We start from the raw sequence: 18,112 nt of genomic DNA on the forward strand, positions 1-18,112 counted from the left end.
GTACTTACTACTCTATATAGTGATAAATTATAATGGTTCGAGTGTGCGATGTGCACTTAATCGATACACGAATCAACCGAGACGAAAAATCTAAGACCCATAAATAGAATTTAGATACAAGGACTTTTCCTTGTACAGACCGCATGGACCAGCCCATACGGATGGAATTGTTTGAGCAATAACAAACCGTTCAGGCCGGCCCGCCGCCCAATAAAAACCGTGCCGTTTTACCATGTATACACCGTGCTCGGGGCACTACTGCAGTGGGTGTTATGAAGTAATAGTCGCCGGGGCCCATCCGCATAATATTGTGTACAGAGTGTGTAAATGTTTGTGTGCGTGCGCGCCCAGTACCGACCGCTATAACTACCGGCAGTACCGGCAGTCTGCGTTGTGCGCTCGGTGTGTATGTGTGCTGTTGTCGTGCGTTTCCGTTGCGTATAGTGTTGACATCCTGTGTGAGATTGTGCGTTTCCCAAACTTTTGGTGCGCTTTTTCTCTGTGTTTAAGTTTTTTTTCTATTGTGTTGTGCATAAGACTTACGTGCGTGTGTTGGTGGTGCGCGAGTGTGTGCGACGGAAAAAAAATCGGCACAGGTTTTGCCGTCACCAGGTGTGGTGCGCAGCCACCGTCTACAGAGATGGGGTCCCGCGGATATTATATTTTAACCCTTTTGGCCCTCATTCTCACGTCTACTACTAAGGGTGAGTTTTCCTGTGTTTCGAGCCACTCGATTTAGGATAAGTGGTAATGATTGGCGCGTTACAAGTTGGATCTAGGCGTAGGTAAATGTTCCTCCAGTATCCTCCAAATGGACCAGTACCTACTTGATGTTTATAGCTGTTATTAAGCGACTTGTGCTAAGGACGGAAATATTTCAACTATCTTTTGGGTTAATGGTCTGTGATTAAACGATACAACTTTTAATATACAGTATATTCATGGCAATTGCATCTTTTGACCAATCTTGAGCCCAAGTTCAAATCCGTTTAGATGAATTTAATGTTATTTTCGATTACATAGCAGTGTTTTGCGAGTGACCGGCACCGATGACCGACTAAAATTAATAAAAAATTAACAATTACTCGTTTTTGGGTCCCTTTGCCGGCAGGAAGTTTGCTTTTGTGTGCATACATCATGTGGTAGCGAATGGGGGTGAGCGAATGAGTCACGGACGTCATCGACCGAATGGGGCGTTCTGTTCTGATGCACATCACGGAAGATGCATGTGAATTCCTGCATACCCTCTTGTCAGGATTGTTAGAAATAAACACCGATATTCCCTTTGAAAGTGATGTTTACGAAATTGTTTCTCGAAGACGAGCCATGTGCGTGACATATGGAAAGCGTTTAATTAATTTATATATACATATATAGAGGTATAACACAAACCCGTAGAAAAATTATTTTATGTAAACAACAAGTAATTTTGGGAAATTATCAAATAATTCACGTTTGTGATAAATGGTCAGCAAAGTATATAGCATCGAAAATTAACGTTGCTGCTTTTTTATCAAACCCACGCAAGTCTATAGATCAAACAGGCCAATTGTTTTTTTTAATAAAAACATCAATTACCCTTAATTATAGTGCGTTTGAATTAATAAAACTAGAGAGCAATAGAGCTATTAATCTCATTAAATGCACTTTTACTCAAAGTTCTAACAACAAATTACTTATCTTGAAAATACATTTCTAGTTATCGAATGTAGATAATATATGTTTACGATACTTCGGGAAATGACCAAATTTTGACCAACACTATGGGTTTATCGATTTTTATTATTAACTATTATTTATAATAATTACAATCATGTTTTAAACAAATTATATTAATTTGAGTACATAAAAAATGGGAATAGTCTGTTTTATTATAATCGCCAATAACTAATAAAATAATTTGTAATTATAATATTAATATTATGATGATGTCATTAAAGAGTATTAATAAAATTGTCTAGATTCATTTACAAATTCATGATTCATAAGTAAAATTAGTTGCTGATATGAACATTTTGGTATAATACTGTACGGTAGTAGATACAGAAAATGTATATAACTAATACAATTATACAAAGTATATAATTAATGTATACTTTGAAACTAAACTTCATTGTCAACCCAAATAAGTTTGAGTTAGCGAAAGTATATATATTATCGCCTTATTAAGGCCGTAATAAATAATAATATAATAATCCTCTATTTTTTTTACACAGTAAACAGTTTTAGGGATATTATTTGATTTCCCTTTTTAAGTCAAAGCACGATATCGTTATTGTTTGGCGTAAAAGCAATAGGAATGACCGCAAATAGCTTTCTTACAATGTGTAGTTTATGTTATATTATTCTTGTTAGAGATAAATCCCAAAATTTGGATTTTCACAAAAAAAAAAAAATCTAAATAGTTTTTTTGTAAGTACTGAAATGTACATGACAATGTAAATATGACGTGCGATTGATTTGTATACAAATTAGAAACTTTTTTTTTACAATTTCACAAATATTTTTATATTTTACAACTTGACGAATTCGCAAAAATATCATTAAGTGTACATTATTCAATAGGGTTTTACAGATATTAAAACACAATTCTTTTAACCCTTGTTTAAGGTGGTATATCAACTATTGTCTTTTGTCACAAAACGAAACGACGTTTAATAATACCATTGAAATAAATACGCCAAATGAATCGGCACACATAATTAAAAAACCGTGCGCTATACACATTCATCGATTTAATCTTTTCGACATTACCTTATAGACCTAAAGGCTCAGTCGCAGCAACCCCGTCTGGTCCACGCGACAGTGGGTTCACCGGTCCTCACGTTCCCATGGCAACTGTTCCTGAAATCCTGTTGCCGCCCAAAACAATGCTTTCTACAGCGACAGACGTCACCAGCTACTACCTTCACTAATTGCGTCGGGTCTTGTTCGCCTTACGTGTTTCACAATCTTAAAGACTCGACATTTTTGAGTTTTTGTTTTGAATCCCTTTATATTATCTAAGTCCATCTCTATTGATGAGTGGGTAGTTTTCATTTTTTTTTTTAAATATTCATATATTTTATTATAGATTCGAAAAGATTTTGATTTTAATTATTAATTAATATACAGAGTCATTTTGTTTTATCGTGGGACACTCAATACCTCACTGGGATTAATTAATAATTGATTTTTTTCTCATTGTGTTTTCCCACAAATTTTTACGATTCTATCCCCCTCCCAAATTAGTTTTTTTTTACAGGAACTTTTAAACGTGATTAATTTAAATGTGGTAACGTATATATTTTATTAACTTTTTAAATTAAGAATACTTTACTAACGTAACTTGATAACCATTTTTTAACCACTATTTTTAAAGTTCTAAGAGTTTAAAAGTTAGGACGGGGGGAGGGGAGAGTGCGAGCCGATAAAAATAATACTGCACTCCATCTTTCCTCCTGTCCTAAACTTGAAACTTCAATAATTTCAATAATAGTTATCCAAAACTGATTGTCGACCAGTCAACATGTTTAGTACATTATTCTCAAATTAAAAAGTTGATGAAATGTATACGTTACCATTTAAGTTTCAAAAGTTGATATAAAAATAATTAGTTGGGAGGTGGGTAGGAAAATAAACATTTACGAAATATTTATTACAAATAATTCACTTGCTTACTACAATATTGTTCGTGCAGCGAAAATAATTTCAAATGAAAATGAAATAGGTAAATTTTCAAATAAGCAATAACTACCCGTTTGAAATGGAAGACTAAAGGATTCAAATGTTTTTTTCTTTTTTTAACAGTAAGGAAATTAAAGGACCCTACATGACGTAGCGTATAAAGGAGCACAGAATAGCCGATGAAAGCAGAAGGGTCACTTTCAGTATAAACAAAGAAGTGACGGCTATTTTGTAAAGTCTATTTAGTATTATATTTTATACCTATGTATAGATAGTTAAAAATAGTAATGTATAGATATAGCATTATAGTGGACGTGCCTTAAGAAGATGGCTGTCGCGTTTTTGTGTGATAAGTAGACGATTTTGGTGCGAAAGGGTATGAGTAAAATTATAAGATTTTTCAGGAGACAAAAAAAACTATATAATTTATGTTAAGAAGTAAACATCTTACCAAAAATTATTCTTATAATTATTTATATTTAGACTTTTTCACTTACAGTTATAAAATTACCTATACCTTTTCTCAACAAAACCGACCAAGTATCTTCCCCGTGTTAATTTTTATCAGTGTCTGGGACCTGTAAACCCAATGTATAGGTTTAGGTATTTTAGACAGTCTTAGTTTTATTTGTTTTTCAAAATATTATACCTTATAATGGCAGGTGTATATTTTCTTATAGCCAGCCGGGGTTTCATTGGGGATTATTGTACGCACAGTGTATTTCCTTTGGAAGCGGATGTCAACGTAGGCTTGTTGTTGCGTATCCGGGAAGTGTTTTAATTACTATTACTATTACATGTTATGTACTACTACTATTCGTGCGATAATCAAATTAATTATCATTACACGGACACCCTTAGAGTCGTTTAGCGTCTGCTGCATCGATTACGTTACGACAATTTTAACTCTTATGACAAGATAATTATTATTATTATTAAATGTAAAATCTCATTCTAATATTATGGCAAGAAGGTTGTTGTGTAGACCATCTGCAGAGAGACAACCCTTTGTCGGCGAGACGTTTTGTCTCCTATACCGGTTTCTTATACAGTATTGCAAATTGAAATTAACTTTGTACTATGTTAAAATGACAACAGCTGATTTTATGCTACACAACCGATTAGAATTTTTTTTCAATGACCTAACCAATCGCCCACACACTACACACAGTACTATAACTGAATGGCAACTGTTACAAAACGTGATTTAGTCTTCGGACACGTCATACAAATGAAAGTACTAATATGCATTTTTTAGCCTTATAAGCATTATATTATTAGTATTCTTATTATTATACAGCAACTAATGCGGAATTTCAATTTTTTTTAATTGTTAATTTTTTTCCTCGCGAGTCGTTATTATTAGTAAATAGTTTTTCGTCATCATAACAAATTAAAGACAAAAAATAAACAACAATAGTATAATATGATGAATCTCCTCCTCCTCCATAATATATCTATGTATTTTATGTGATTTGCATAATATACAACTATATTATGTGTGCAATTTGTTTACCATTCATCGATGTGTAATTTCATAATAATAATTATTAAGTCGTATATACATTTATAGAAATTTAGAATTCACATGAATTTGTTATTAAACAACCCATTGATAAAGAATGAAAAACCCGAAACTAATAAAAAAATGTTTTATGGTACACAACGTTAACATACTTTAACAACTTTATTATGACTAAGTGAATTTCAATATATAGTTTTTTTATTTTAATAGGTACACGGTTACTCTGCTCGATAAATGATCATAGAATGTTAAGTTCAAGGATAAGTTCGCTCTGACATGACGTCCATTTTGTAGAAGGTTCAAACATTTTAATATTCCTAATTTCTATACTTAAAATTATTGTTCATACATAAATAGTGCAATATACATCACTGTTTTTAATCTTTAACCACTGAGCTAGGTATTTTATCCTATTTTTTTTTATAACTGTCTTTCTGCCTTCTCTCTTTGTCCGCTGTAAAAATCTTTATATCTTACATGAAGTTAGTAGCATTATAACATTAAGGAAAATATTATATTATACTCGTAATTTATATTTTCTTTCGTCATATGTATGTTTTTAAAAAAAAATTATTATTTTATCAATGCCAAACGCTGCGAATTGCGGTATAAGGTATGTAGATTTATTTATTTGGAGTTTCGTAGCAAACAGTGAGACTTATCTCTGTTTATTATCAGTGCAACTAGTAAATACTAATACTATGTTATGACGCATGAACAAAGTGTAGTTCATATTTATAAATTTAATTAAAAAATTAAAGTCTTCTGAATAATATTATTACCACAGCCACGACCACCGTAGCTTGTCAAATGCATTAACGAAACTAGGTTAGAAAACACGCTACAAACCCATTATAACTGCGTTTAAAGTTGATATGACCCTGCTAAACCATTGTCGGCTAATAACTGATGGTTTTTAGATTTTTATCAAGGCTTTTTATTAAATATAATTTTTTAAAGTGGCTTAAATTTACTTTGTAACTTTGTTTGTTATAATAGTTGATTTGTATTTGTTTAAATTATAATAATATTTTATTTTGTTTTTATTTTATATTAACTTTATTTTATTAACTAGTATTAGCTATGAATACATGGAACTAAAAAATTGTATTAAAATATGGCGTGTAAAATGAAGAATGATTGAATGCGTATAGGATGTGCTATGTGACGATATAAAGTACTCTATTTTTGATGAAAGGAAAATCATATGTTCATCGAACTGTAGTGAAGTCCTCGATGATAAAATGTCACTCTGTATAGAAGGAGAAAAAAATTGAAGATATTGAGATAAAAGTGGTATGTCCAAATTAACTTGATAGGAGAAAAATTTGAATTAAGTAAATATTGTAGTCGCGCCAAATAGCAAAACAAATAATGAGATAAAACATGTAGTTAGAAGAATTTTTAAAATTTCCCATATTTTTTAAAGCGGTTTCTACTTAAATTTATAGCCGTAATTTTTCAATGTCAATATTATTAATTTGCCAGTTTAACGACCTATGTTTGTATTGTAACTTTTTCCCACTATACCTACTGTGTGTTCCAAAGTTGCACGAGTCGTGTGAGGTATACAAATCGATTACAACTCGGCTATTATACAGATTATTGCATACAAAAAAAAAAAAATATTATGTAGCTATATGTAAAAAGAGGTTTATGATTTTCTACGTTAAATCCCAGAATAATGGGCTAGCCTATCTTTTTGCTCAAATGTTTTGTTTTGACTGCGTATACAGAGCAGTTCGGTGGCTCGCCGTTGGCGTTCAAGATGCGTGTGCAACTCACGCAAGCGCGTTTTGGAGGGAAACTTTGTATTCAATAAGCTGGGAATTCCCATTTTGCCCGCGAAACACAGCATCCGCCCATAACAACATATCGATCACGTTCGAACTTTGCACAACGTCACAATAACAGCAGTGAAATCGACTGCATTACTTTCGCTTGGCCCGACGGAAATGTATGAAAGTGTTAACTTACCGTGCTTAAGGTAGTACTTTGATATCCGTGCCCATAACACCCACCTATTCTTTGAAATATTAGAGACAAAAAAAAAAGTACTTTGTACTATCCGAAACCCTACGCGCGGGTTTGTTTGGGAATTTTTTGTGTTGAATTTCGTTATGCTCGACCGCGTTCCGTGTAATCATCCGGTTTATTGTTTCCCAAACGACTTTACCCATTAGAAAAAAATAATAAAAAATACCCGTGCATGTATATTTAAATGGTAATTATTACTCAGGGAAGGCGGTGGAGCTGTTCGCCACGACGTGTATAGTTTGTCTTTGAAATTTTGACGGTAGAACAATAGTCGTCTGGAGGCACTGAGTCATCCGTGAATGATTTCTCACCGTAGCAATGTGTACTGCTCGGTTATCAAAGTCTTAAGATTTAGCCACGAAATTTGTTGGTCGCCAAGAATATTTGAAATTCCTGTGATATATGTCTTGTGACACCTGCAATAATATACAGAAGTGACGCTGAACAATAATGTACACAGAGGCCCATAAGCGTTTTATCAATGTTTGTTTGTACCCACGTCTTAAGTATATGACGTACGAAAAGCATGGTAAAGATTTGATTTAGGTATTTTTACACTTGTATCGACTAAACAAATTAATGTACAATGGGCTTACAGTATTTTGTTAAATTACAACCACAAGTGTATTTTGTCGATACACAACTTTTTTTGAAGTTTGCTAAAAACACATCACTACTACTAAACTAATATGTCGGATCTTATAATTTTTACCTTAAAACCATAATTACACTGTTGTGTAGATAATTGGTAAAAAATTATAATATATTATGTTCATGTTATTCGCGTAGGCATTGTTAATGCATTTAGTTAAAACGCCGTTAATTACATTAAAATACTAATCGATAGAGAACAATGAACCTGTACGGTGGTTTACGCACCACGCTGCGTTTGTATTTATTAAAATATAAAATTATATTATTGTATGATAATATTATGACACGCATATTCAATATTAAGTGTATATATTATGTGCACGATAAACAATTTTAAAATTATTATTATACAATGATGCCTTGCAAGAGCGTTTAATGTCCGGCAAATGGATTATTCGTTTTACAGCCAAACGCATATTATTATTATTATTATTATGATATTTTTGCGGTGGCGACGATAGATCGAAAAAAATAGCATACATACCGGACCAGTGTTTAGTGTATTTCTTATATGTATGTAAGTCCATGGGGCCATTATAACAACAGTAGAACCTTAGCCCGGGACAGATGTTAACGTTCATGCTGGTGCCATGCAGCAGCTGCTGCCGGCAGCATGACCCACACATACACACGTCCGTCCCGGGGTGATGAGTTGGTTGGTTGGGCCAGGTGTTCCTTTCTAGCGCTGGCGCATGTGGCGGATTATAAACGCAGGCTAAATCTCGGTTCAATCTCGATCTACGGGAAATTATTGTTATGGTAGGTACCTGCTTTGTTCACCTGATAGTGTCTATGGACAATGCCACCGCGGCAGATCGTAAAAACGACGAAAAACACCACTTAGAACCGATAAATAAAAAAATATATATTTTCTGTACACTGTATGTGTTGTGTGAGTCTACGTACATGACTTGACAGTATAATGAGGTAACTCGGTTTTATGTCACCGCATCGTGGGAACACTTGAGACCAAAGCTTCTTCCAGTGCGTTGCCTATTAATGCGTTGTATTGTAAAATTATTATTGGTAATTTTTGTCGTTATACGGGATACCTACAAGCAGAGTTGGACATTATTTAGATATCTCTAACCATTTGTATTATAATTATAATTTTAATTTTAGTTCCAATCAATTCATTATTAATGATTTGTTTACATAAATTACACCTGTATAACATTGGTTAGGTTATTGAATAATAATAGTAGCTATAAACGCGTTTTAGCTATAATAGTTATAATTATTATCAGTAATTGGCAAAATCATGATTAATCATGATAATCGTTTATCAGTAATTGTCTGCGTTATGCTATTAAGATTTAGACACACAAATAATTGTTTTCTAATGTGTTATATTGTATTACACATAAAATTAAATAAATCAAATAAAAATAAATCATTTTTTTTATAGATGTAAATTAATTTTATCGAATAGATGTGTTTTAAAATGCATGTCATCAACTTTTATTGTTATATTAGTTGACAAATTTATTTAATTAGTATTGACAGACAACACAAATGAAAAAACTTCTACAAAAGACATAAATTATTTTAATTATAATGTATAAATCTACATGACGCGTGCAGTTAGACAGAGTGTTGAGTTTAAAATAATACACTCATTAAACAAGAATAATAATCCAGTAGTAGATAGTATTTCCATCATTTTTTCTATACTCTCAATTTAGTTGAGGTGTAGTACGGAGAATAGGTTCTCAATAAATTTAATAATAATAATACAGTTCCATTGTATACGAATTTTTCGTTAAATTATCTTAAATTATAAATGCAATTGCAAACTTGTTCGTTTATGAATACTTTCATAATGTACATACATTTATTAAGGTCTTTAAAAAAAAAAATGGAATAATCATGGTTTCACGATTTGTGATTGTACATATTATAATAAAGCTATCGCGAGAGATTATATTTCAGTAAAAAAATAGAGATAACCTTATGCAGTAGTTTTTTTTCATAGGTAATTGTATATTAAAATTAATAGCCCTACATAAATGTGCGTTTATTTAACAATTTGAACACAACAATTCTTGTTACTAAACGTAGTGATAATATTGTTTTAAATTCTTACCAATTAAGGAATTGGAAATGTGTGTATTAATTCCTCGCTTATTTCAGTGATAAAAATTACACAAGAGAATTATAAAGAGTTTTTTAAAACTTAATTAGATTGCTGTAAGTGTGTATTTTATAAACCAAACACACACAATTTAATTAACACATAGACGAGACAAGAGTTAGAACACTAATAATAACACACTCTGTCTATGTTTAATGGGGCGGTCACGAACATTGTTCATAACATGGCCAAGGAAAGCATGAAAGCATGTGGTACCTTCATAGTGGGAAGTACTCCGAGGCTTATTTTGTAAATATATACATATTGCACACTCATCTAGTCACTTTTTTTCTGGATTTTGGGGATAGCATGGGGCTTTCTTCATTAAAACATTTCATGCGTTAACTATAATTGTATAACCATAGATGGGCAAAACAGCATTTAAATAAGTCTAAATTACGATTGCTTGAGAAATTGAAACTAGTTTCCTACTTTACTCCTGTTACTCCTTTACTGTTAAATCTTAATACTTAATTAACTACAATTAAAAATACTATAACCTTAAGCTATTAGAATTAGTGTAACCTAATTATATAACAACATAAAAATGGTTTTTTACTTCGTATAAAATAATAACTTTATATTTGTTAGTGTTAGAATACTATATCAAAGCAAAACAATAGTGAAACTTCTGAATCCAAAAGCTGTCAATACTAAGTATAAAATTTAAGTCACTAAAAAAAACAATGTTTTGTATTAAATATTTTAGGCGAAAATTAAAGGCAAAAAAGACAATGTTTCGAAAAGCCAAATCTACAAAACATCATAATTTAAAGGGACTTTACCAATGAAAATAATTATGTAAAAGGATAGCTACGGTATATAAAATATGAATTATAAATTATTTAATTAAAATTCATAAATTAATATTATAAACTAAGAACGTAGTTCTCCGTGTCAAAAACTTTTTGGAAATTTAAAATTTGTGTTTAAAATATTCACCTGATAATCATTATTGAAAACTTGAAACAGATCATTTTCATATAGGTATCAGTTAATTTGTAAAAATAGAATGTTTTGTGTCTTGGCAGTCTCTGCATAGGCGACACAAAGCTGAAGAAACTTTTTGTGAGAACATCGTGTTGAAAACCACTATAATGGACTTTGATGATAAACAATAAGTCAGTTTTCAACAAAAATTGTCTTATACATGTTAAATTTCAAAGGCTATTTGATGTGGCTACTGCTATGACTACATTGGACATATTTCTGTAACACTCAACAGACTCTGGAATGTCGAATACTGTGGAATGTTTATTAATAGAATATATTAAGTGTGGTTGGTTGACCATAAGGAATAAGTCTCCGAAAGATCTGATATATGTTTCTGATAAATATATTACTCTATTCGTGGTGTGTGGCTTGAACATCATAAATGCTGTTTATTTTACAACATGGCAAACATGTGTGTATCATTTTTAATTTGTTTTTATATTTCGAGTTTCCTCTTCTCGTCAACCAATTTAATTGTATACTATTTATCTAAGTATAATAAAAGGTAACAATATACGAAAGTAAAATGGCGTAAATGGTTTTTACTTTTTTAGTCAGTATAGACAGGTTGGTTGCGGCTGGAAAGGTATACAAAAATCGAATCAAGTTTAGTTTTCATGGTAACGAGTATTGTGTACAGTAATTTCTACGTATAATATCGGGTGCAAATAAAGTTTAGGCCACAAAGGATTCCGTTTTTAACGCCCTAGAACAGTTTTAGCATTTTAACATTTTTAGAATAACCATCTTATAAATTATGTATACATATTATTTATTTGTCAAAGTGATTTTAAAAACTGTCCATACAGAGGAAAAACCCGATGACACATAATAAATTATTATAAAACTCATATAATAAATCAATACATCTACAATTATTAATATAACCTCATATCGAACAATACAATAAGCATTGTATATAACTAATGTAAAAAGACGATCTTAAATTATTTAGTTCTGAATAGTTCATAAGTCTCAATTAAGTTATAGGTCAAAGGTCTACTTCCTTTTTTACTTTAATAACTTCACAATACCAATTGCATTATAGAACGTCATGTGTAAACGATATTAAATAATTTTATTGTGTATTTTATTATACAGTTGGTTAGTTCTTATTAAGCACTTAAAGTGAGTATCAACAATATCTTCTGAACAATGTATGTGTATCGTTAATGGGCTTCAGGCGCGCCTTCTGTGAAATCATTTCAAAACATTAAAGTTAAAACAAACCGTTTAATGACATCAATATTATTATATTATTATTAAAGTATTATTGTTTTCTACAATATTAATCATGATGCATAATATAGTCAAATATTAAATTATAGCGATGACAATTGGTCAAATACAAATAATAATATTTAATTCTGAAAACTATTTAAGTATGTAAATTCTTTATTAGCATTTAAATAGTTTTATAACTTAAAATGTATATATGTATACATTATTGTAGACTAAAATTGTATTTAGTTGATATACTTACCTATTAAACTATAATGTGTGTTGATGAACATGATATTTAAAGTACACCGAAATCAATTAATCTTTTAACCTCTCCTTGCATTTAAAAAGCAATACAATAAAATACTATCGCATGGAGTCAATGATCTTATTTACCTCAAACTAACTTACACAACATTGTTGTAATTTGGCGTATTTTACCTGTAATTGTTGTTTATGGTACTTGGACACTTAGTATAATAACATAATTTAAGTAACTGTACATTATTGCGCACTCTGTAATTATGCGTGTGAAATTATTCAAATGATTTACAAGTATTGTATTGATATGGTTTTCTTATGAATCGTGATAAGAATATATTTTCAAAGTCCAAATGTATCGTCCGGTTTTTACGTTATGAGTGTAAATCACTTAAAAATGCCAAAATGGTGAATTCTCATCAATATTTAAACTCTATATTTTATAGTTTTAGGTGAAGATGATACAACCATGGGTCCTATGTTCATCAAAGAACCGGAAAATCGAGTGGATTTCTCTAACACTACAGGAGCTACGGTTGAATGTACTGCTAGGGGAAGTCCGAGACCAGAAATTATTTGGATACGAGCTGACGGTACAGCTGTTGGGGACGTACCCGGCTTAAGACAGGTAATGTACATAAAAAAAACGTTATTATTACTTTAAGGTTACGTAAGTCTATAATAAAGTGTGTTAATTTTATAAACATAGAAAGCGCTTCCTAACATGTTCTCTACTATTAATTATTTATTTGTATTGTACGAATTGGCAACTATACAATAACTGTACTGACAACTGTACTGCACTGGAGATTCAGTAGCAATATTATTGGTGGTAAATAAACAAATACATAGTTATAAACATTATTCTCACGGTTTGTGTAGGTAAAAGGGGACGGAAATCTAGTGTTTCCTCCTTTCCGAGCGGAAGATTACAGACAAGACGTTCACGCCCAAGTATACATTTGCATGGCCAAAAATCGCGTGGGAGTAATTCATTCTAGAGATGTAAACGTTAGAGCAGGTATATATTCGATTCAATAAGGTTTAATATATTATGTATTCATATTTTTTATACTAGAACCCCATTCGACTTATTTTTATTACTAAATTAATAAGGTCAGCTACTATTATAATTTTACGTAAATCTATACAACAGTTATTTATAAAACGAATGGAGCTCTAAACTTTTGTTGCACCTCATAAAGCTAATTGATAATAATGTAATATATTTTTTTCTAGAATTTCTTCTTCTATAAATTGTATGAGTAGTATTGAAATGTAACAAAATAGTTTAAAAAGTAAATTAAATAGTATATATAATTAATGATTAGTTACTTATTGGTGAAGTTCGAATAATTATATTATAGCTATTGATTAGATAATAATTTATATGATCTAAACTTAATATAATTTATATTATTGAATAAAAAAAAATTGCTTTAAGAGGTGTAACACAAAGGTGTAATTACCAGCTGGCACTTGGTAGGTTTGTTTTTTTGAATAATTGTTTACACAGCTCATAGTAAACTAGCTTATAGTATATATTGAACCCATGTAATAAAAAAATTACTTTTTTTCTATGATACATTAACCATCCAATTCATGTACAACTTTAAATTTTAGTGAATGATATCATAGAGGTTGGAGTACAGAACAAATAAATCAGAACACTAAGATTCAAAAAATAGCAAATACCTTAATTTTTCAAAATGCCCACAAGAGATTCTTTCTCGCTTTCCGCATCACTTATATTAATAATGTTTTTTTTATTTTATAGCAACGGGAGCAATATACATTTTAGACTGAAAAAAATAAATTGAACCATATTTCTTTTTTGGTTTCCAGGAATTTGGGAACGTTCCAAAAAACACAACCTAGTAATTTTTTATTTTATATTCTTATAAAATAAAAATAAACCTATTATATTAGTTTTTATTATGATAAATTAAGTTAAAATAAAATAAATTTTATCAGCCAAAAACATTTCCCTAATAGTTGAATCGTTAAGTATGAGATTATAAATTAAACTATTACAGTACAAGGTCTTAATTCCTGACAATGTGTGAGTCATAACATACTATATTTCTGTTTATATTTAGTTTTGTAATCAAATTTCAGCCGAGTGCCAGCTCAAAAAAATGTCGAAAATATTGATAATATGTTTAGAAATAGCGTACGAGATTTTTAAATACTGTTGATATCAAATATTTGTTTGCATTATTTATAAGTATTTAAAAATACATTTCATACTATCGTTTACTTAAAAAAAAAACTATAAACTAATTTACAAAATTAAAGTTTAATATCGACGCAGTTCAAAACTGCAACAACTCGTAGAAAATATAAAAAAGTTTCTTATTAGTATTCAGTAGACTTTTGAAATTTAAATGGTTTTGTATAATATATATTTTTTTTAAAACAAGAATAATGCATTTAAACTTTTGATTGGTAAATAGCCAATTTTGAATAATTTTTTTAAAGCTATTAAAGTTTAAAACATTGGATGCAAAAAAGGGTGGACTGTAGTAATTTTTATATGCGGGCATTACTCGCCACACTTCATCTTCAGCTCTACATTTTAAAATTTAATAAACTTTCGAGTAATTATTTAAAACTAGATATCGGCCAGCCAACATTTCCAGTAAATAATTGTAAGTTAAAAAAAAAACAATTAAATATACATGTTACCATTTAAGTCTCAAAAGTTGGTGGAATGCTAAAAAATACAAAAAAGGTAATTATTTAATATTTTTTATAATATTTTAAAATAACAAAAATTACAAAATTATGTGTTATAGTTTATGAGATGTTGCATTTTAGAGCTAGAACGTCGATAGAATCTCGTACGTTACTTAATCAAAGTTTTTATTTACAGTGCTTGGTGTTATCGTTAATGACTTTAATTAACAATAGCGCGGCGTTAGGCAGGTATTTAATTTTTGGCGATTACATTAATTTTTTACCATTTTGCACACTATATTATACTTAGTGGTCGCTCAGAACTACGAAATCGATGTTATTAAAGAGTTTGCCATCAGAGGAAACTCGGCAGTCATGAAATGTCAACTACCTTCGTATGTTTCCGATTTCGTTCAAGTTGTATCTTGGACTGCTGGAGATTCGGAATACGTGTTAGGGTCTGACTTCGGTAGGGCCATAAGTTATAATATATACTTCTACATTTGTGGATCGTACAAGTCTTTCGGAGTAGATGATTTTTTCCCGTGCGATAGTATTGCAATTGTTATTATTCTAGAAACACTGTAATCGCACGACCGGCCGGGATAAGTGTGGTTTTGTTGGCGGATTTCATGTCACAACATTTCGTTTTGATAATGTGTTGATTTTTACGTTTGCACTGTCATTTCTCTTCCAGTCGTCACACAAGCTTACGACTCTGACGTGAATAAAGCCTATGTGATTCGAGGTAACTCGGTGGTAATGAAATGCGAGACCCCGTCTTATGTCGCGGATTTCCTCCACGTGGTTTCTTGGCACACCGATACCGGAGAAACGTTTTACCCAGGCATCGATAACGGTACAATATTGTGATTATCCGGCCGTGTGAATCGATGAAATGATTGCGCAATACGCCTTAAGAGAATTATATAAATTCGAAATGGCTAGTGTGTCTCCTTAACGATATTTTCTTATATTTTACGCCCAACGTTGTGTCCTACAAATAACCGCAGCTGCTATGTCCACATTTTATCGTGTAAATTAACCAATATAATATTATTATAACAATACCGTAGCCGTTGGCCAGTATTACGAAGTGGACGTTAACAAGGAACCGGTGATAAGAGGAAATTCGGTCGTGATGAAGTGTGGTATTCCTTCGTTTGTTGCGGATTTCGTGTCCGTGTTGTCTTGGCACACCGATAAGGGTGAAAACTATTATCCAGGAACGGATTATGGTACATAATTTATATTCCATACAATATCTATGTGATGTGTGCGTCGATAAGTGTACATCTGTCTCATATCCTTTTGCAATGTTGTCCGCAGAATGCAATAATTATTATTAACATTTTGTCATTAATGTAACTACCTACCCCTTGTTGAGTTTTCAATCATATCATCTTCCTACTTTAAACTTATAATAATGATATACAGTGATCGAGGAATCGTACAGGAGTGAAGTGAACAACGAATACGTTATACGCGGTAACTCGGTTGTGCTTAAGTGCAGCATCCCGCCGTTCATCGCGGACTTTGTTACCGTCGTCTCTTGGCAGGACAACCAAGGAAACGTCTATCAACCTTCTGCTGTCGATGAAAAAACGGGCATTATTCCTTTTAATCACGGTACCATGCGTTTCTTAGAGGTTTTTGTTGTGCCAATGACCAAATACCATGTCCACGTGTGTCAGCTACCGTCCTTATTACGTTATCCCTATGTTATTCATAAAAAACCAAAAACATATCCGGTTGTGACTTTGATGGTTAATGTTTTCGCTTTGGGTTTATTAGTTATCGGCGAACCGTACAGGAGCGACGTGAGCCCTGAGTACGCAATACGAGGGAACTCGGTGATATTTAAATGCAGCATTCCGCCTTTTGTGGCAGACTTCGTCAGTGTCGTTTCGTGGGAAGACGATGCTGGTAGTGTTTATCGCGGTGACGATAGATACAAGGTCGACGCTTACGGTACACATGGAGAATATTTATTTCAATATTTATATACTGTAGACATATTTATACAAACCGTCGTGTGCGTGTATGGAATTTTGGACTATCTTTTTACTTGCATCCTTTTGTTTGGCAACGGTAAAAATCATTCAAAGATGTATTATTTGAGATTGTCGTGTTTTTATTCTGCAACTTACAGATGTCACAGGCCAAATATTATAGTGATAGGCATGTCTGTAATATGTTTTTTACTTTGTTCTTTAGTACGAGCAAAAACAAATATTAGTACTTTTGTCAAAAACATTGGAAAATTTTGAATTTCAACCTGTTAACCCAGATTATATAATATACTCGTGTTTGAATTATACCATGGCCAAACTAATTTTCATATTGTTATGGTGTTCATGTACAGTTATACAAGAACAATACAGGAGTGACGTAGGCTTAGAGTACGTCATCAGGGGCAATTCTGTTGTGTTAAAATGCGACATCCCGCCTTTTATTGCGGATTTTGTGTCTGTAGTATCGTGGCAGGACGACGCCGGAAACGTTTACCCTTCCTTGCCTGCCCAGCCCATCGACGGTATTTGCAAATTAGTTCATCACGTGTGTGCATGTGTGTATGAGAGAAGAATGAATGCCTTTCAATTTACAGTACTACATCGTTTTTTACTCTCTCTCAACAGGCTGGGGAATATTTTGTTAGAGTTGTAAAATATCTAAATTCCTATACTGCATCGAGACGTTATTAGTAATAGTAGGTCTACACGCGAACTTTTAATCTCTTAATATTTTCTACCATCTCGGTCGATGCTCGTAAACGCAAAACTCGTCATTCACTATTGTTTGCGGATATTATAATTATTTATTATTTATTTTTACTTTTATGATCAGTTGTCACGCAAAATTACCAAGTAGAGGTAAATAACGAACATGTGATCAGAGGCAACACCGCGGTCTTTAAGTGTAGCATACCTTCGTTCGTAGCC

General features: G+C 31.7%; 1 protein-coding gene across 50 annotated transcripts in view; it reads left to right on the forward strand.

The window, feature by feature from the left end:
- The first annotated feature begins 396 nt into the window (after positions 1 to 396).
- LOC126846541 (cell adhesion molecule Dscam2) overlaps positions 397 to 18,112 on the forward strand; it is a 58,050-nt gene continuing 40,334 nt past the window's right edge. For 23 of the 50 annotated variants that reach the window (XM_050586091.1, XM_050586092.1, XM_050586073.1 and 20 more), the window contains exons 1-3: positions 397 to 704; positions 12,938 to 13,119; positions 13,374 to 13,512. In XM_050586091.1, the coding sequence (XP_050442048.1) occupies positions 641 to 704; positions 12,938 to 13,119; positions 13,374 to 13,512 (385 nt within the window). In that variant the 5' untranslated portion in view covers positions 397 to 640. Of the gene's footprint in view, positions 705 to 12,937; positions 13,120 to 13,373; positions 13,513 to 16,246; positions 16,409 to 16,607; positions 16,800 to 18,112 lie in introns of all 50 variants that reach the window. The other 27 variants (XM_050586046.1, XM_050586048.1, XM_050586047.1 and 24 more) reach the window with 2 other exon arrangements.

This window comes from Adelges cooleyi, unplaced genomic scaffold (assembly GCF_023614345.1).
Source record: "Adelges cooleyi isolate 19-005CV unplaced genomic scaffold, UGA_ACOO_1.1 ACOO_flye_CR_arks_rails_tigmint_CR_PRNA_9, whole genome shotgun sequence".
Taxonomy (NCBI): domain Eukaryota; kingdom Metazoa; phylum Arthropoda; class Insecta; order Hemiptera; family Adelgidae; genus Adelges; species Adelges cooleyi.